We start from the raw sequence: 21,418 nt of genomic DNA, 5'->3' as shown, positions 1-21,418 counted from the left end.
CTCTCGTCCCCTAACGTCCCTACTCTACTTGCGCTACATTGATGACATCTTCATCATCTGGAACCATGGAAAAGAAGCCCTTGAGGAATTCCATCATGATTTCAACAATTTCCACCCCACCATCAACCTCGGCCTGGACCAGTCCACACAAGAGATCCACTTCCTGGACACTACAGTATTAATAAACGATGGCCACATAAACATCACCCTATACCGGAAACTTGCTGACCGCTATACTTACCTACATGCCTCCAGCTTTCATCCAGACCACACCACTCGATCCATTGTCTACAGCCAAGCTCTAAGATACAATCGCATCTGCTCCAACCCCTCAGACAGAGACAAACACCTTCAAGATCTCTATCAAGCGTTCTTACAACTACAATACCCACCTGCTGAAGTGAAAAAACAGATTGACAGAGCCAGAAGAGTACCCAGAAGTCACCTACTACAGGACAGGCCCAACAAAGAAAGTAACAGAACGCCACTAGCCATCACCTTCAGCCCCCAACTAAAACCTCTCCAGCGCATCATCAAGAATCTACAACCTATCCTGAAGGACGATCCATCACTCACAGATCTTGGGAGACAGGCCAGTCCTTGCTTACAGACAGCCCCCAAACCTGAAGCAAATACTCACCAGCAACCACACATCACATAACAAAAACACTAACCCAGGAACCTATCCTTGCAACAAAACCTGTTGCCAACTGTGTCCACATAGCTATTCAGGGGATACCATCATAGGACCTAATCACATCAGCCACACTATCAGAGGCTCGTTCACCTGCACATCTACCAATGTGATATATGCCACCATGTGCCAGCAATGCCCCTGTGCCACGTACATTGGCCAGACCGGACAGTCTCTACGTAAAAGAATAAATGGACACAAATCAGACGTCAAGAATTATAACATTCAAAAACCAGTTGGAGAACACTTCAGTCTCCCTGGCCACTCGATTACAGACCTAAAAGTCGCAATATTACAACAAAAAAACTTCAAAAACAGACGACAACGAGAAACTGCTGATTTGGAATTAATTTGCAAATTGGACACCATTAAATTAGGCTTGAATAAAGACTGGGAGTGGATGGGCCATTACACAAAGGAAAACTATTTCCCCATGCTTATTCCCCTCCCCCCCCCCTTACAGTTCCTCATATCTCCTTGTCAATTGCTGGAAATGGGCCATTTTCATTACCACTACAAACAGTTCTTTTTCTCTCTTGCTGATAAAAGCTCACTTAACTGATCACTCTCCTTACAGTGTGTATGGTAACACCCATTGTTTCATGTTCTCTGTGTGCGTATACATATGTGTATACATATACACACAGAGAGAACATGAAACAATGGGTGTTACCATACACACTATAATGAGAGTGATCAGTTAAGTGAGCTTTTATCAGCAGGAGAGAAAAGATATATATCTTCCTACTGTATTTTCCACTACATGCATCTGATGAAGTGGGCTGTAGCCCACGAAAACTTATGCTCAAATAAATTTGTTAGTGTCTAAGGTGCCACAAGTATTCCTGTTCTTTTTGTGGATACAGACTAACACGGCTGCTACTCTGAAACCAATCAAGGATTAGAAATTTAACCAACACCCTAGGCTTATAGAATGACAAAAGAACACTCTGAAGCTGCAAAGGATGAATGAACAGGAGGAAGTTGTCTTCTATCAAAGGATCTGAACTTTAAAAACAAACAAAAACTTATAACCCAATTTTCAAACTTTTTAGGCACCTCGACAGATATTTAGACAACTAAAGTAAATACCCATTTTAATGCTGATTTGAACACCTAATTTAAGACATCCCACTTTGAAAACTGGACTCTAGTTTACTCTGTACAAATGTATAGCCAAATGAACACAAGCAAATTGCCCTACAACATTTTCTTTTTTAACATTATGTGCTCCCAGCTCTGCCTCTTCATTCCATTAGTTCTCACAAAGATACAAGCACTTTTTTTAGCTGAACAACAGTTTCTTACACCAGGATACATTTAAATCTTCAATTTTTACTCCATTTGCTACCGCACTTGCTTGATGCCCTAGACTTAGCATAAAAGAAATCTCTCTGCATACTACAGAAGAGTGCACAAGAGAGTTATTTGTTCTGCCTTCTCAAATGTATCAAACTACATTCCTAATGTATCTATAATTTTAATCAGGGTGGTCTGTTTTATTGGATACATTCATTTTTGGACTGGTCATACTATAGCTTATTATTCAGACATACAAGACATGGTGTCAACAGTGCCTGATTTGGGGAGCAATCGTCATTATCAAGTGTGACAGTGTTACACATTTTAATGTGCATGTAAGATGCAAATGAGGGAATTTGCATTTATTTAACCCCATAGACCTGTTGCTTCTGTAAGCACACAACTGTCACTACAGGGCTGTGTCCTGTAGAAAATTTACAGCTTTAGGTCACATAAGAATTTATGTAATAGAAAACCTAAACAGACAGCAGATAATTTCATGTTTGTTATTCAACTCAGCTGTTTTTCTTATTCATTCAGTGCTTGAACACTAATGAATCAAGCAAAGCAAGTCTGCTTTATAAAAGCAGAGATTTTAAGCAAGACCAAATACAGGAAGACAAAAGTATGATACTGTTAGTGTTGTTAATATAGTACTTAGCCTGTATATTTGCCTGGAATAAAATTTTGGGTTTTGTTGCCTGTTTGACTTTTGATTGTTCACACGTTAGTAAAAATAAGACACCGTGTGTTGCATTTGCCCACAACCAGAGAAAATAGCACAATGAGAAAAGATAAGTAAGTGAGTTAAAGTGTTGCAGGTTTTGGTGGGAGTTTAATATATACGACTGCCTCATATCCTATCGCAAGGCAAGGTCAAGCAACCAGTTGGGAGGGGCAAGGAGGGGCGGCATAAGAAACACTAAAAAGCGAAAGAAATGGTGACCCTGGCCAAAACACAACCTCACTCCCTACCCTTCCGATGAGGCACAGAAAGGCGGTACCAAAGCCCCCAAGACTCATGATCCTCCAAAATGGAGCATGACCATAAATTGTAAGGGGTGGGACCAGGGGTGTGTACTACAGATATAATTAAGCCTGCTAAGGAGGAGGAGGTGGGAAAAAGAAACGGAGAAAAGCTCTGCAGCGTACAGAGCTATGGATATGCTTGCTTGATTAATCCCAATAAACATTACATTGCTTGCACTTCAGACTCTGGTCTTTTGCTTTCTGTCTGTCTGACAAGAACCAAGGGAGTGGTGAGGAAGAAGCCTTAACAGATACCATAAATATTTTGAACAATTAACTACGTGCTTCACATTTAAGCAATATAATGAGTGTGAAGTAGTCTGAAGGAAAAAAGACTCCAAAAAACTTAACACACTACCTTTACATTCATGGTGAAATTCCTATAAACTGTTTGAGCTCCATACAAGAAAGCATCTCCATCATTGGTAATACAGCCATCCACATATCCATGTGCATTCAGGTAAGCACACATCGCCTCCGCTTCACCAGCTGCTTGAACCCAAGGTAATCCTAAACACTCCAACATTTCAAGGCACTAAAAAAACAAAAATATTCAAGAGAAGACAGAGATTGAATCTTCAGTTATCCCTTTTTACAATTAACTATTTTTTTCTAAATAGTCCTCAGGTTCATGTGTATGTCTGCAGTGGCCATTATTATTATCATCAATGTAGTACTATCATTGTATGTGTCACTTTACAATACATGTGGCATTGCAAACAAAGACTAGCTCCCCGACTGAACTAACTTATAATTTACAGTGAGTAGGGACATGGCTATGTTCAGTTTCACAGTACTAAACACACACTGATTGCCAAAACACTTTATGTATCAGATAGGCAGGGGCGGCTCCAGGCACCAGCGCAGCAAGCGCGTGCCTGGGGTGGCAAGCCGCGGGAGGTGGCCTGCCGGTCGCTGCGAGGACGGCAGTCAGGCGGTCCTTGGTGGTGTGCCTGCAGGAGGTCCGCCAGTCCTGCGGTTTCGGCGGCGGGTACGCTGAAGATGTGGGACTGGCAGATCACCCACAGAAACGCCGCCGAATCCATGTGACTGCAGACCGCTGCAGGCATGCTACCGAAGCCTGCCTGACTGTCGTGCTTGGGGTGTCGTGCTGCCCTGCTTGCTACCCCCTAATGCTTGCCCGAAAAACAGTTGTTGTAGCACAGACAGGCCGTGGAATTTTTATAGCATGTTGAGAGGAGGGAGGGGAGGTTCAGAAAGAAAAAGGTTGAGAATCCCTGCTTTAGAAACATATAAACAGGTCTATACAACACCAATATATTTATTAGGTAAGTAATAAAAAATATGAAAACAAAAAGGCTTATGAGGAATTAGATGGCTTGAGAGATTGGTAATGAGATACAGAGCCTTGTATCTCAAATCACTGGTCTGAATCCAGCACCAGAGAGACTTGCCATGCAACAGCTGTTAGAAGAACAACTAGAATTTCAATCTACTTTCAAATGGATGGGTGTCCTGATGCCAAAAATCACCATGACAATAGTCCACCTTCTTTCCAGCATCAGCAAAGAGATTAAGGAATGGAACAGAGCAAGTCAGGTTTAAGGCGCATCCAAGGAACGGTGAAGAGAGCTTGTACTAACACTACCTGTGTAATGCCTATTGTGTGCTTAGCTCCAGAAGAGTCTCCAGCATTGTCAACCTAGAACTATTAACAGGCACTATATTCACTTAGGATTTATTGTCAATATGTATACCTTGGAGTTTAATAAACGTGTATTGAAATTTGCATAGATAGGGGAGACTCCTAAGTTTGTAGACTCCAGAGTGTACATAATAATTTTTACGTGCTAATTCAAATGATCATTCTGCACTGAGTGACATCGTTGTGCTCAATGCTGTACAGTACATATGGGAACACACTGCCCCAAGAAGTTTATATGATCTTCACAAAAAAAGGGGGTTCATAAACTCTTAATACAGCAAGTTACAGGACTAATATCCAATCTCAAAGTGATGCAAATTTTTGGGGGGCAGAATCTCATTGAAAAATCTGTCTGGAGTCATTTCTGTGTGTCAGATTTATTGTAAATTCTTTCCCTTTTTTTTTTTTAAACGTTTTCTCTTCCCTCTCCATTCTCTAATACCCCAAATAATGAAATTCCTCTATCACTCACCTCTTTTAAAACGGATTTAAAATAGGATCTCCCTGTTTTTGCAGCCCTAGGTTTTTTTGAAGACCCATAGCGGAGCTCATTCCTCTTACTCATTGTTTCTGCTTTCAGCTTTGGGGCATCCCCCTCCATCACAAACACCAATTTGATCTCCATTGAGGTTAAAGAAGAGATTCGAAAAAATAGATTCCTGTATTAACAAAGTAAATAAACAATTTCACTGAAAAATTTAGTTATAAATTAAGCCGCATGACAACTGATGTATATACCCTAAATGGAAATTTCATGTTGGTCAGAACTTCATAATGAAACATACACAGTTTCAAACCAAGGAACAAAAACAGCAAAAGAAACACCTTAAGGACAATTGGATTATAGCCCTAACCCAATGCTCCTCCATCCACCCAAAAAGATTCTATAGCTGCCATTTGGAAAATACACACAAACATATCCGAAAAGATTTCATAGCATTTTGTATTGCAAGTCTTTGTACAGGTATATAACTACAGAGAGGAAAGATGTTCATTTTTCTGTGGACTTATTGCTCAGAAGAACTTTAATACCTTTTCATGAATTCTGTATTATAGGAATATATTCTTGTTCAGCCTTCCAAAACGGTCATGAAATTTACCAGCTCATGAACAAGATCTGCTCCCAGACCTACCTCCATACTGATGATAAAGGGAAATTGGAAGGAGGGAAACAGACATCTTGTTAAATCAAATGTTAAAATGTTGAGAATACCTCAGCTGTTATGGTGATCAGTGTGGTATAAAACTCAAGATATAATAGAAATATAATACTATTTTTAACATACTGATTTATATATTTCTTGTGGGCAAAAAGAATGTTGCATCTTTCATAACTGCAATTTTTCCTACTACAGTAAAACTGAGTAGGTACAAAGACAATACATTTTTGCCATAATCCATTGAGCCGACATTTGAAAGCAGTAGAACAAACATTCACATGTGTTAGATTGATTTAGAAAGACTACTGTTTAAAAATATTTTAGTTAATATACTACTTCTGAGGGGAGATGAACTGACATTTCTGGAGGCTGAAACCCTGTTTATGTATAGAACAAATATAATACAATCAGTTTCAGTGTAAGTTTCCCTAAAATGGCTTAGCAATGTACTTTTAACCCTGTCCCCATGAAAGCTTGTCTACAGTGGTGGAATAATTTATTCTCCAGATCCATTCAGCTTTTGGTCACTCTGCTGAAAGTTCTTAAAAGGGTGCCAGTTAGGGTGATCTGTGTGATGTGGGTATGTCCATTAGAAAACTGACTGATATTTCCACCCCACTGCAATCAGAGTAATAACTTTCTGTTACTACTAACATGATTAGTAACTAACAGATTTGAATCAGTGCCCCCATGCCAGACAATTTTTTAATTAATTGCTGATCGGCTAAGGCTGCATTTTTGAAAGTGGTCAGCTATTTTGGGTCCCTAATATGAGACATTTTAGATGCTTTCAGAAAAAGTGGTGCATCCAGAATTCCAGTTGAAGTCAACTGGCGCTGTGGATTCTTACAACTTCAGAAAATCATCCACAAAGCCTCTTGAGCTGGGTACTCAAAATCTAAGAGACCTAAAAGCCACTGGTCACTTTTAATAGTAAAATTCTAGTTGTCTATAGCTCCACATGTCCTCTTTTCAGTCCTGTTTGCACAAGTCAGTACTTTGGAGTTACAGTCACTTTGATTAGTTTGTTCTTTGAACAAGCATCAGACACATCAACCATATATGCACATACTCCTCAAGGCACTTCATAATGGCTCATGCAGAATGATCGGCACACACTGAGTAAGTGGTTAAAACTATATGGTAATATGGACTACCACGGATTTTGGAAGTACCTTGGCATAACTCTGGGAGCAAAGCACCAAATGAGCAAACTATATCATACAGATTCAAACACTCACGGGTTACAGTTACCCACCCAAAAGAAGAAGAAGAAGAAGAAAAAAAAAAAGATACTGTACCTAAGATGAGGCTTGGTGACTACTCCAATCATCTTTTTAACAGTCTGTGCCTCACACACCCATAGACTTAAATCAACAGCAAGGGTTTTTCCACTGAGACTGCTCAGATGAACATGTTCTTTCACAGGCTCCAAGATCTGCCATAGATTAGTCACTCCCATTGTCCTGAATTCCGCCCTGCCAATATGAGGCTATCAGCTGTAAAGACTGATCAAAACAAAAGTTCACAGCTAATAATATGGAATGTGGCAATTGGGGGGGGGGGGCAGTAAGTGCTCTAAGTACTTCTAAAAATAAATGTTAATGACTAAGTGAATGACACAATCAAGCAATCCAAATATTTAGAGACTTAAGTTTACAGACCCCCTTGTTTAATGGATGAGCTGCTTGTAGGACAACTTTTATTATAAACAGGCTACAGTGCTGTCTGAACAGAGTGGTAAAAGTGTCTAGTTTAAGAAATCACTTTCATCTACACCTTAAGTGTCTCTTTCTCACTTTCCACAATAACTGAACATCTACTGCCCCAATCCTTTCTCACAGAAAATTCAGATTTCTATGAATAAACATATTTCAGTTCAACTACAAGAAAAGAGCACGGATACATTCCATTGTGTCTTTCTATCCAAAAGTGAGGGTGAGACTTTGAAATTCATACTCCTTTATTTCTTCTTGAAGTTCCCACTTCCGTTTAACATCTGAGAATTACTTTTATGGAAACAGTGCTTTTTGTCCGCAATCAGAAAGACACTGGGACAGATCCTCAGCTGGTGGAAATGATCACAGCTCCACATTGGAACTATGATCATTTATACCAGCTGAGGATCTACCCCAGTATATTAAGTGGGGTACATTCCTTTTGACTCTCTCTCTGCTTATAACTCTCAATTCATAGAATCATAGAATATCAGGGTTGGAAGAGACCTCAGGAAATTCTCCCTTTCCTGAACCCCTCCCTCATTCCTTCCTGTTATCAGATTTCCTTTTCTTCCTGTTTTCTCCTCCTCTTTCCCATCCCCTTGCTCACTCCTCTCCCCTTCAGCCTTGACTGACCTTCCTTTCCAGTGCTGTTCTCACTTTCATCCCTTGCCACTCTTAAAATATCAGCCTTTTGCCTATACCCTGCTTGTTTGCTAGAGTTCATTTCTTCACCTCAATGCCAATCTATTCCTCCTGGGAGAAGAAGGAATACATTTTCCTTATGCTTATTTCTCTACATTTCAATATGAAATAGACTTAAATAGAATTTTTTTTAAATCACTTTTGTTAATGGTTTATGCATGTCTATTTTACTTTTGAAATAAAGAAAATCTCTCAAAGAAATGACACAGTAGTCAGGTCACATTGTCACATTAAGAAAAATGATTGAGCTTAAAGAGTTTTGCACTACTCGAGAGCAAATCGTGACCCTGTAGGTCAACATTTTGTATCAAACAGGAAGACAACCATGGAGAATGAGGAATGCTGCCATCTAGTGGCCTCTTGAGCATGTGGCTTTCACAGAAAGGGTTATCAGAGAAACAGTGTTAATGCAACACTAACATAGGAGTATAAAGCCCTGGGATTCAGCTAATTGATCAGTCATTTCTCTTGCTCTCATTGCATGAATTACAAGTTGTTCTAATTGAAGGACTTCTTACTACTGGTTTTCAAGGGTTACATTCTCCCAGTAGATGATCCATGCCTTTGGAATTTGCAACACCTAAATCTGTATTAATTCACTCAAATAACTCGCCTGATTTTCAGAAGTGCAGAGCACATACAGTTTCCTTTGAACTGAAGCAGGTTTCTGGGGAAATCACTCAGAGCTCTGGGTGGTTAAGCACCTTTTTCCCCCACCCCAATCAGGTCACTTAATTAGACTCCGACCTTTAAGAATCCAAGCTTGGAAATATTACCCTGTTTGACCTTTGAAAGATTTCTGCTTTAGTTTATTACTAGATATTGATACTTTTGCTATTGAGCAAAGAGTTTCTCTGCTGGGTTTTGAAGCCCAAAGGCTGCTGTTTCTTTTCATAAACATAATGGTAAGGTGACCAGTTGCTTTGCAGTGCAAGCCAATATAAATATAGCTGTTTGAAAAATTATCAAGAGAAAAAGCTCATGCCTGATAAATTGTAGTATTGCATCTGGGAAGAAAACTATCCCCCTTAGCAACAATGTAGGTTTCCTTTCTCTAAGGACTTGAGAACTTCAGGAGACAAGCACTTAATTAAGCAAGCTTCTAATTGCTGGGAAATCCCAGAAGTTAATTAATTGGCTGGTAAAGAGCTGATGACATATTAACCATTTTTGTGCCCTACTGACATTTGGAGAGTATCTAGTAATAGAAGTCAAATACATTGGCATGGCCATGCTTCTGAAGTTTTGTATACCAGAACAGGCATTGTAAGAAATTAAGTGGCCCTATCGGAGTGCAAATCTGGAAAAAAAGATAAAAATTATATGTTGGGCTACCTCTTGCACTGTAAAGAAAACTGATGTGAACAGCACAGGCAAGAGAATAGAAACGGGAAGCCGAGATATTTTCCCCACTCTAGTTGCTGTGTTTACCCTGACATCCGGGGCTGGCCTGTGCCAACCAACCCGAGGTGTGGAGCTGTTCACTACTGTGTAGACTTCAGGGCTTGGGCTGGAACCCAAGCTCTGGGATCCTCTGACCTTGCAAGGTCCTAGCACCAAGACTCCAGCCCAAGCCCAGAAGTCTACACAGCAATGAAAAGTTTCAGAGTAATGAAAGAATCCTGCAGCCCAAGATCGAGTGGCTGGTACAGGGCAGTGGCGGTGTCTAGTTGCTGTGTAGACATGACCTCAGAGATGCTCATTTGCTAAGTAGTAGCTTCAACAGTATTATACTTAGATAAAAGATGCTTTAAAACTACACAGAAGTATTCTTTTTTGCCACAGTAATACTTTAATATTTCCAATTGTTACCTTTAAAAGATAGAAAGCCTTGAATAGAACATTCTGCAGGGGGGAAATTAACCTTCTTACCATCTAACTGGGACTTACAGCTTTTTGGGAGGTGAACGAGACAACACTTTGCAAAAAGCTCTTTTGATGTTACCATTTGTTGCCTATAAATCAATCTATGTTTCTTATATAGCTTCCTATAACCTTTGTGTTAATTGGTTTATTAGTACCATGATGACATAGCACATTAATGCACAGGGAGGATAAATGCATCAAAAAGTATTTTTAATTCCATACACATGCAGAAGTAGCTATATAGACAAAAATGTGGTGAAGGCAATTTACAAAATGAAAAATAAAAATAAGTTGATGTTGCTCAACACCATAGTAAAATATTAATTTATAACTATGGAAGTGATTTTTCCCTTTCCATGATTCAAACAAAGTATATTAGTTGCTGAAGTAGGTAGACATGCCATAATACATTTTGGAGGTTCTTTTATTTTTGTCATTTAAATGATTTAGGTGCTAATCCATCTTGCAGAAAGCTGTACTGTCTAGAATGGGGCTCTTTGCAAAGACCCACCTGAACAGATTTTATTTCAGGGGCCTTAGTTATACCAAATCTCCCATCCCACCTTCTATATCTTAGAGAAGGTAAAATCTTCACAGCTGGACCTTATTTTTCTGTATGTCTGTAAATCACCCTAAAACATTGTTGATGTTATTACAAAAAACAACAACAAAATTTAGGGAGTTGATCTGGCTTCCACAAAAGTGAATTGCAATACAGTCACTGACATCAGGTCCAGGATAAACCAGCCTTTAAAAGTTTAGAGCAAGTAAGGGTACGTCTATACTTACCTCCGGGTCCGGTGGTAAGCAATCGATCTTCTGGGATCGATGTATTGCGTCTTGACTAGACGCGATACATCGATCCCGGATCGATCCTGGAAGTGCTCGCCGTCGACGCCGGTACTCCTGCTCCATGAGAGGAGTACGCGGAGTCGACGGGGGAGCCTGCCTGCCGCGTGTGGACCCGCGGTAAGTTCGAACTAAGATACTTCGACTTCAGCTACGTTATTCACGTAGCTGAAGTTGCGTATCTTAGTTCGAAGTGGGGGGTTAGTGTGGACCAGCCCTTTGTCTATAAACAATAAACATTTTATATGATTACAATTAACTCAACAAAAACAAAAGGAGTACTTAAAATGAGTAAATGAATTTAAAGTTGATGACAGTTAATGGTTTGCTTCAGACAGGTCATCTGACTATGCAAATTTATCCAAGAAATCTTGGCCAATGCGCCTCAATTCTGCCCTGCAGTTCCCCTGCCCTTCCCATACTAAGATGTCCCCACACAGCAGAGTTCTGCAATTACTTTGTCTAAACTACAATCCTCACTAGTATTCCAAGTCCTGAGATCACATCACACAGCTTTGCTAACCCACCTAAGCTCCCAAAGTGCATCACCCACTACTATTCCGTTTGTGGGATACCCTCTTGTTTTCACTGAGACAAAAGAGAGTGAAAAAGTTTTAAGAAATGAAACGCAAAACACATTCTATGCAATTTAGTCTTACTCTTCAAATATAAAAAGACATGTTGCACAAGATTAAATACTTGCAATTCTTTCTTTCTGTAAGTAAAACAAGAATAAAACCATTAAGTCCCTATGCTACTAGCTGGTTAGGCTGCATGCAATGCTGCATCTGCCCTTAAAATACCAATACTTTTACTAATCCATGTGTATTCTCAGCATTAGTGAATTTTGGAGGGGGGAAGGGAAGAGAACCACTAAAATCCTGAACCCATTGTGGGCATAGGCACTGAGTTGTTCTTTTCCCCCGGGGTACTACACTCCCACTCTGCCCTGAGGGCCCCCCTTCAACCCATTCCCTCAGGCCCCGCCCTTACTCTGCTTCTTCCTCACCTGCTTACTGCTCTCCCCCAGCCTACAATCAGCTGTTTTGGGGCACCACCAAACAGCTGTGGCTGGGGGTGCTGAGCACCCACTATTTTCTTTTCTGCGGGTGCTCCCGCCCCAGAGCACCCACAGAGTCAGCACCTATGATTGTGGGTACTGGGATGGCCCACCCAGAACTAAAGGTTTATCCACTCACCCAGGCCACAACTAAAGTCTTGGGGCAACAAATGAACAAACAAAAATGGAGGGAGGGTCAAGGTTAAAAAGCAGGGAACTAGAACAGGAAATAGAGCAGAGAACACTCAACAATGCACACTGCTCCTCAAAAACGTCCAGGGAGCCAGTGGACACTGCCCAAGGAACTTTGCTCAGAGGTACGAGACAAGGGACCAGAAATATACCACAGTTACAGAGACACCACCCCCCGTCCAGCTTCCTCCTCAAGGTGTGACGGATGGTCATCTTGACAGTGCCAGGAGGTTGACAAAGAGGTCTTGTGACTTTGTGGGGCTATAGAGGTAAATGAGGTGTGGGGAAAAGTGCACCCAGAATCTCAGCAGGAGGTTTGTCAGATTTCAGCCCCTCAAGACCACTACAGTAGAGTATCCCAAACTTTTCAGGGTCGCGGCGCCCCTCCCAGGAGCTGGGAGAGGAGCTGTGGCTCCAGGGGCAGCAGGACATGGACAGGGTAAGGAGCCCAAGGCTGGGGCTGTGGTGGGGGCAGGCAACGGAGCCTCGGCAGGGTGTGGAGCCATGGATGGGGCCGGGGCCAGGTGCAGAGCTAGGGGCGGGGCTGGTGGTGCTCCTGCCCAACCCCCCGGTGGGGACTGTTCTGGGCCCTGCTGTACCCCCCCAAATGTTCCTCTGTACCCACTAAGGGGGTGCACCCCACAGGTTGGGGACCTCTGCTTTATGCAGATGTGCAACACAGTCTCCCTCTTGCTGCAGAAAGAACAAGTGTTAGGGAATTCTGTGAACTGCACCAGATACATGAGCCTATGCTCCCGGCTCCATGGAGGAGCTGTCAATTAATATCCGTGGTGGGCCACCACTAAACTCCTGCAGCTCACTCCGGATACTAGGCCCTTAGGGGACTACACGCTACGCTGCATCCAGGGCTCCTGTACTGGTTTCTGGGGTGCAATGGGAGCAGGGTGGGAAAGAGGAGAACTGCAGTGTGGATGGGGGAAGAGGAGACACAAACAAAGAGCCAAGGCAAGGCCAGGACTGGAATTCAGGTCCCCACAGTGGGAAGCAGGCAACAGCCTTGATAGGGTCTGAATACAAACACACATCCCCAGGATGCTAAGCAGGAGCAACTGGGATGAAACACGGGGTTGGATAGTTTAGGGAGACCAAGATGTGACCTGGGTGGCAGGAGGGTGAGTGTGAGAAGGGGGGGGGATCTGAGCCGGGGGGGGGGGTGAGAGGAGGGAACAGCCCAGGCGGGGTGGTGGCTGGGAACGGAACCGGGGGGGGGGTGAGAGGAGGGAACAGCCCAGGCGGGGTGGTGGCTGGGAACGGAACCGGGGGGGGGGTAAGAAGAGGGAACAGCCTAGGCGGGGTGGGGGCTGGGATCCGAACCAGTCTACAGGGGGTCCCACCTGCGCGGCCAGCGGCGCCGCGACGTCCCACTCTATCACTGAGGCCCGGCGTCGGATTCGTATTTGGCGCGGGAGCCGCCCACCTTTCCTCCCGGAAGCGGCTACGCCTCCGCAAGATGGCGGGGCGCGCAACTGCTTGGGCCGCGCGTGCGCACTCAGGGGCGGGGTCCAGGGGCGCCTGCTTTCCCTTTCCGGTCGGTGCCTGCCGCTGGATGCTTGCCGCCTAGCCGGGGCAGCGCGGAGTCGAACGCGGGGGCTCAGAGCGGGTTTAAAATAGTAACGGATCATAACGATACTGGCTGTTCCTTCGCCGCAATCCCTCCCACCTCCCCGCGAGGTAAGACGGGCAGCTCGGGACCCTCTTCTCGCGGCGTGCGCGGGCCGGGCGGGGCTCTCGCCGGCAAATCGCCCTGCCCTCATGGAGGGGGGGTCGCCTGGGTTCCCCCCGGGCAGCGCGTTAGGATGGTGTCTCTGGTGGCCAGGCTGCAAAGCCCCATGTCCCCGGGGGTGGCTGTGGGACACCCATGGTCACACTAACGTGGCTCTTCCCAGTGTATCAAAAACTGTTGCGCTGTATTGTACCCCAGTAAACTAGATTCTGGTTTTCGTGAGTCCTGGGGGCCAAGGACCCCATTGCGCTCATTTTGTGCTTTTGCCTTTCTAATCTTGCCCCTGCATTCCTGTGTTGTTTGCCTATATTCATCCTTTGTAATCTGTCCTAGTTTCCATTTTTTATAGGACTCCTTTTTATTTTTTAGATCGTGCAAGATCTCGTGGTTAAGCCAAGGTGGTCTTTTGCCACTTTTTCTGTCTTTCCTAATCAGCGGAATAGCTTGCTTTTGGGCCCTTAATAGTGTCCCTTTGAAAAACTGCCAACTCTCCTCAGTTGTTTTTCCCCTCAGTCTTGATTCCTATGGGACCTTACCTATCAGCTCTCTGAGCTTCCCAAAATCTGTCTTCCTGAAATCCATTGTCTCTATTTTGCTGTACTCCCTTCTACCCTTCCTTAGAATTGTGAACTCTATGATCACTTTCACCCAAGGTGCCTTCTACTTTCACATTCTCAATGAGTTCCTCCCTATTTGTTAAAATCAAGTCTAGAATACCTTCACCCCAGTAGCTTTTTCAACCTTCTGAAATAAAAAGTTGTCTGCAATGCAGTCCAAGAATTTGTTGGATAGTCTGTGCCCCGCTGTGTTATTTTCCCAACATATATTTGGATAGTTGAAGTCCCCCATCACCACCAAATCTTGGGCTTTGGATGACTTTGTTAGTTGTTTAAAAAAAGCCTCATCCACCTCTTCCATCTGGTTAGGTGGCCTGTAGTAGACTCCTAGCATGACATCACCCATGTTTTTTATCCCTTTTAGCCTAACCCAGAGACTCTCAACACTTCCGTCTCCTATGTCCATCTCCACCTCAGTCCAAGTGTGTACATTTTTAATATATAAGGCAACACCTCCACCCTTTTCCCCCTGTCTATCCTTCCTGAGCAAGCTGTACCCATCCACACCAACATTCCAATCATGTGTATTATCCCACCAAATTTCAGTGATGCCAACAGTATCATAGTTGTATTTATTTATTAGCACTTCCAGTTCTTCCTGCTTATTACCCATACTTCTCGCATTTGTATATAGGCATCTAAGATACAGGTTCGATCTTGCCTCCCAGTTTTGCCCTGACCCTCCTTTCTCTCTGCCATTATAGCCCACACTCCCTCTTGTTTCCAACCCATTTCCTAGGCCTCCATGTTCCCCACTTACCTGTGGGCTTTGCTCACCTGTCCCCGTTGAAGCTAATTTAAAGCCCTCCTCACTAGGTTAGCCAATCTGTGTCCAAATAGGGCCTTTTCCTTCCTCGAAAGGTGAATGCCATCTCTGCCTAGCAGTCCTTCCTCGAATAGCATCCCGTGATCAAGGAAGCCAAAGCCCTCCTGGTGACACTATCTTCGCAGCCAGACATTCACCTCCATGATGCATCTGTCTCTGCCCGGGCCCCTACCTTTGACAGGAAGAATCAAAGAGAATACCACCTGCTCTCCAAACTCCTTCACCTGTACTCCCAGAGCCCTGTAGTCACTCTTGATCCGTTCAGTGTCACATGTCGCAGTATCATTTGTGCCCACATGGATGAGTAGCATGGGGTAGTAGCCAGATGGCTGGATAATCCTCGACAACGCCTCTGTAGCATTTTGGATACGGGCTCCCAGCAGGCAGCATACCTCCCGAGATGAAATGTCAGGGCGACTGATGGGCGCCTCCATCCACCTCAGCAGAGAGTCTCCGACCACCATTACCCTATGTTTCCCATTCGCAGTGGTGGCAGCAGACCTCCCAGCCTTAGGGGTACGAGGCTTCTTCTCCTTTACTGTAGGGGGTGATTCCTTCTCTCCTGTATCAAGAAGAGCATAACGGTTACCTATTATCACGGCAGGAGGGTTCGGAGCAGGGGTGGAGCACTGCCTGTTGCCAGAAGTAACCAGCTGCCAGTGTCCACCCTAAGCCATCTCCTCCTCCACCGGTGGTGTATCAACAGTCCTGTGTACTGGGACAGCTACCTCAGCTGTCTCCACATGGACAGTGTCCAGGAATTGCTCGTGGATTCGGATGCTCCGCAACCTAGCCACCTCCTCCTGTAGCTCTCCCACCTGCTGCCTGAGAGATTCCACCTTCAGGCATCTCTCACATTGGATGGTCCCCCCAGCCTGGATATCAGTAAGTGGAAATTGCAAGTTACAGTCTCTGCAAAACCACACCAGGATCTGGGTAGAAGCATCCATGCTCAGGCGCTCTGTCTGGCTACAGGCGCAGGTGGAGGAGACAGAAGCAGTGCTGGCACAGGTGTTATGGGTCTTCCTAACCATCGTAAGCCTCCCTCTCAAACTGCCCTGTCTGCAGCCCCCTGTCCACTGAAAGGGTTGTTTAAGCAAGAAGTTTTGAATGTAGTTGTTTTATAGGTTTTAAGGGGATAAAGGGAAAACAAATAGTGAGAAGTGATGTGGGTTTTTTTTTTTTAGCATTAGGACAAAGAATGGTTATTTCTTTCTGGTGCTCCATTTATAACTTTCCAATTATTTGTAAAATCACCAGAAAAGGATGGAATAAGGGAGAAGCCACTGAAAACTCAAGAGTTGCCAATGAAGGCGAATAGTGTATTGTTATACTTGGTGAAAGATCACTTCAGAAATATATGGGAGGGAGGGAAAGAAATATACTGTAGCAAGACAGCTACTGAATGTTCAGAGCCATGGAACAAATAATTCTGATAACAAAAGGGTGAGTAGAGAGAATTTCCACTCTTTCCTCTACCTCCCCAAGGAAAATCCACTCTAAATTGGTATTCATAGATCCATAGATTCTAGGACTGGAAGGAACCTCGAGGGGTCATCGAGTCCAGTCCCCTGCCCTCATGGCAGGACCAAATACTCTCTGAATACTGTCATCAATTACAGTGGCTGAAGAGAACAATGTGATGATCATTCAATCCATGTTATTACACTTTCATTTGGGAAGTAAAGTATTCTACTCTTTGAAGGAAAAATACCATTTCTTTTTTAATATTTCCATATCTGCAGGACAAATTTGGTCATAACACTGGTTACTGTCCACTGACTGATGAATCAGAGCTAATCTCCTGAATAGATGAGGCCTCAGTAATGAAAATTAACCAGCTTAGCTGTATTCTTTGTTTCTTTTCATTAATGTTAGTCTTAAAAGTTTCATTACTCACTGTTGTATTGCTTATAATTTCCATAGGAAAATATCATAATTAAATTGACACTTGTTTGTCTCTTAGACACAGTGTGCAATTTTCAAAGGTGCCTAAAGGAATTGGTTGGTTCAGTTCCCATAAAAATTAATGGTGACATTGAAAATCTCAGCCCTAATCTTCACTTGATTACAGCATGCTAGAATTATTATTAAGGCTACGATTTTGTCACGGAGGTCGCGGAAGTCATGGATTCTGTGACTTCCAGAGACCTCCGTGACTTCGGTAGCTGGGAGCTGCAAGTACCCCTGCCACCTCAGGCTGTGGGGCCGCCAAGCTCTGAGCCACCATGGACAGCGGGAGTACTCTGCAGCTCCCAAAGCGTCAGGGGGATCCCCACTGCTCCTGACCCCCACGGACAGATGGATCCCAGCAGCTCCCTGCAGGTGGAGGGGGACCCTGGAGCTCCGAGCCCCGATAGTGGTAGGAGCCCCTAGAGCTCCCAGCCTCTCCTGCCCTGCAACTGCTCAGTGGCTTCCCATTTTGTCATGGATATTTTTAGTATTTTCCATTAATTTTTCTTTATTGCCCATGCTCTGTCTGACTTTTACTAAAAATGTCCATGACACAATCTTGGCCTTAATTATTATTTATGCAGTGTATTACCACAACACCAGTTTAACCATAAATTCCTTTATTAAATGCACAGGCCAAATAATATTTATACAGTTGCTCTAAACATAACTAAAAAGTCAAAATAATAAGTAATTTACTATTTCCAAATAGTAATATAAAACATTTATAAACATTTGACCAAGATATTTACAAATGGGCTAAACTAGGAGTGCTTAGACCATATTGGTTAGATTCAACTTGGTCAGGCAGGTATTAGCAATGAAGCCTTACTTTTTAATACCCTTTAACAAACAAGTGATGTCATTACCAATTATCTACTTCATCTAAAAACAATTTGAGATAATTCACCTTTATTTCCAGTCTTAATTCAGATAAGATTTACAATCGCCTGTCTTCCCGAAGCCTTTCCTCCCTATATCTTTGCTCCTTCTTGCTGATCAACAGTTTTTCCCTTGCATGCGGGTTCTCCTAGACACTCATTTTTGAAATAACACTGGCATATGTTTTTCTTTACAACACATATTTCTTTAACCAAACTTAAGTTAATGCTAATTCTCTAATATTATATTCTACACAACATCTAAAACCTGTGTCAGGTTCATTTCAGAAATGTATGAAAGGGGGCTTTGTCTCAGCAATGACAAAGTAAGTCCGGCTTTCTTACTGATAGCAGGTGAGGTGATTTTACCGTTTTCTACCTTTATCTGTTGTCTTTTCTCTCTTCAATCAAACAGGAAGTAGGTTGGAACAGATGTAACCCTGGTGTAAGGCCTCCTTGATACTGTTTTTTTGTCCTTAGGCTGTGTGTGACTATGGCTTTCAGCATAGCCTCTGCATTGTCTGTAAACTTGTCAAGTGTCTTAATGGTCTAATGACAGAGCCACTTGTATGCACTTGGGATTTCTCTTTCTCGAGCCTCACGTGCTGAGTAACTTCACTTGCTCTGTTAACTTTGGATATGTTAAATTCTTTAAGACTAGTAATTTTGTATTTTATTAAAATCTAAAACTACTCATTGTCTGCCAGGTAGTGCTTTATCCTGTAGAGGTGAGTACTGAGTGTTCTTAACACCTGTTGACTTCAGTGTTGAGGGCTTCTAAGCACCTTGCACAAGGTGTTTAGCAACTTGTAGAATTGTGCTCTTGCTGTATGTGCATGAAAGGTATTTTTCAAGTAAATCCTGTGGCATACAAAGTTGAGATCTTGAGTAGAAGAACTTAACCGGTTAGAAATCTTTTAACATTGGAGAATTATTTTGAAACTGTTGACATTTCTGTTGACATTTCCGGATCCTGCAAGGACTTCTGCACAGGCTTAGTTTTACTTACTGGGCAGACCCACTGAAGTTAGTGGGAATACTTAGATACGTACAATTAAATATGTGCATGAGTGTTTTCATGATTGAAGCTTTATTGTTCCTTCTTGATGCAGAAGTGTGCTTTCCCCCCCGCATGCTTTGTGTAGTGCTAAACATAATTTGGTACTCTTGTAATAAATAAATTCCAATACAATGTGTACTTGGTTAGTGTCATAACCAAACCTCTTAAGTTGAATAGGAGCTATCCATTTATAGTCCAATTTTCATCATTACCATAATTGTACCAGCACTGATGCCTCTCTGTTGGGTTTGCTCAGCTTTAGGTTTTCAAAAATTTTTCTTTTTGTCTGACTTAATTTTCACTTTGTTTTACTGGGACTTGTCAATATTGCTTCAAAAGTGGGCTGATTCTGTCAGTTTGCTCTTTGTGATCATCCATATTTTTATGTCGATATAGTGTTACAATCTGTGATATTTTTCATTTAGCTAACTGGAACTTACAATTTACTATACTTTTTTCAGTACTTATGGGTAAGAGAAAAGAGGAAAGCTTTTCAGAACCTGGACTCCACAAAAGGCCAAGACAAGAATACACAGATGAATCTAATGATGAGCTTGATGAAGAAGAACATTCACAGTTGCAGTCTGACAGTAATTCCAGTTCACAGTCGGTAAGATGTGTGTCCTGTTAGAAATGACAGTTCTAAAAAAGAGGCAATATGCAAACTGGTATAAATATATCATAGACTAAGGTCAGAAGGGACCATTATGATCATCTAGTCTGACTTCCTGCACAACGCAGGCTATAGAATCTCACCCACCCACTCCTGTATCAAACCTGTGTCTGAGCCATTGAAGTCCTCAAATCATGGTTTAAAGACTTCAAGGTGCAGAGAATCTTCCAGCAAGTGACCCGTGCCCCACGCTGCAGAGGAAGGTGAAAAATCCCCAGGGGCTCTGCCAATGGCGATCAGCTAAACCCTGAGCATGTGGGCAAGACTCACCAGCCAGACACCCAGGAAAGAATTCTCTGTAGTAACTCAGATCCCATCCCATCTAACATCCTGTCACAAGCCATTGGGCATATTTACCACTAATAGTCAAAGACCAATCTCATGATACCATCCCCTCCATAAGCTTATCAAGCTTAGTCTTGAAGCCAAATATGTCTTTTGCCCCCACTACTCCCCTTGGAAGGCTGTTCCAGAACTTCACTCCTCTGATGGTTAGAAACCTTTGCCTAATTTCAAGTCTAAACTTCCTGATGTCCAGTTTATATCCATTTGTTCTTGTGTCCACATTGGTACTGAGCTTAAATAATTCCTCTCCCTCCCTGGTATTTATTCCTCTGATATATTTGTAGAGAGCAATCCTATCTCCCCTCAGCCTTCTTTTGGTTAGGCTAAACAAGCCAAGCTCTTTGAAATTTCTTTCATAAGACAGGCTTTCCATTCCTCGGATCATCCTAGTAGCCGTTCTCTGTACCTATTCCAGTTTGAATTAATCCTTCTTAAACATGGGAGACCAGAACTGCACACAGTATTCCAGATGAGGTCTCACCAGTGCCTTGTATAACAGTACTAACACCTCCTTATCTCTACTGGAAATACCTCGCCTGATGCATCCCAAGACCGTATTAGGTTTTTTCACGGCCATATCACATTGGCAGCTCATAGACATCCTGTGATCAATCAATACTCTGAGGTCCTTCTCCTCCTCTGTTACTTCCAACTGATGCGTCCCCAGCTTATAACAGTAATTCTTGTTATTAATCCCTAAATGCATGACCTTGCACTTTTCAGTATTAAATTTCATCCTATTACTATTACTCCAGTTTACAAGGTCATCCAGATCTTCCTGTATGATATCCCGGTCCGTCTCTGTATTGGCAATACCTCCCAGCTTTGTGTCATCCGCAAACTTTATTAGCACATTCCCACTTTTTGTGCCAAGGTCAGTAATAAAAAGATTAAATAAGATTGGTTCCCAAACCGATCCCTGAGGAACTCCACTAGTAACCTCCCTCCAGTCTCACAGTTCATCTTTCAGTACGACTCGTCGTCTTCCCCTTCAACCAGTTCCTTATCCACCTTTCAATTTTCATATTGATCCCCATCTTTTAGCTAATAATTTCTCATGTGGAATCGTATCGAATGC

General features: G+C 42.9%; 2 protein-coding genes across 4 annotated transcripts in view; one reads left to right on the top strand and one right to left on the bottom strand.

Annotated features, from left to right (window-relative positions):
- GEN1 (GEN1 Holliday junction 5' flap endonuclease) overlaps positions 1-13,682 on the bottom strand; it is a 30,163-nt gene extending 16,481 nt beyond the window's left edge. Inside the window, exons 1-4 of one of the 2 annotated variants that reach the window (XM_054021515.1) lie at positions 13,597-13,682; positions 7,153-7,359; positions 5,164-5,350; positions 3,384-3,560 (exon numbers count right to left, since the gene is read on the bottom strand). In XM_054021515.1, coding sequence (XP_053877490.1) covers positions 3,384-3,560; positions 5,164-5,350; positions 7,153-7,313 — 525 coding nt within the window. In that variant the 5' untranslated portion in view covers positions 7,314-7,359; positions 13,597-13,682. The remainder of the gene's footprint in view (positions 1-3,383; positions 3,561-5,163; positions 5,351-7,152; positions 7,360-13,596) is intronic. The other variant, XM_054021516.1, reaches the window with a different exon arrangement.
- A 100-nt stretch (positions 13,683-13,782) lies between these two features.
- The window catches only part of SMC6 (structural maintenance of chromosomes 6), an 82,151-nt gene continuing 74,515 nt past the window's right edge, over positions 13,783-21,418 (top strand). The window contains exons 1-2 of one of the 2 annotated variants that reach the window (XM_054024133.1): positions 13,783-13,933; positions 19,784-19,932. In XM_054024133.1, the coding sequence (XP_053880108.1) occupies positions 19,789-19,932 (144 nt within the window). In that variant the 5' untranslated portion in view covers positions 13,783-13,933; positions 19,784-19,788. The remainder of the gene's footprint in view (positions 13,934-19,783; positions 19,933-21,418) is intronic. The other variant, XM_054024132.1, reaches the window with a different exon arrangement.

The sequence above is a fragment of the Malaclemys terrapin genome, chromosome 3, assembly GCF_027887155.1.
Source record: "Malaclemys terrapin pileata isolate rMalTer1 chromosome 3, rMalTer1.hap1, whole genome shotgun sequence".
Lineage (NCBI taxonomy): Eukaryota > Metazoa > Chordata > Testudines > Emydidae > Malaclemys > Malaclemys terrapin.
The sequence above is the reverse complement of the archived record's forward strand: the minus strand, read 5'-3'. Positions and strand labels throughout refer to the sequence as shown.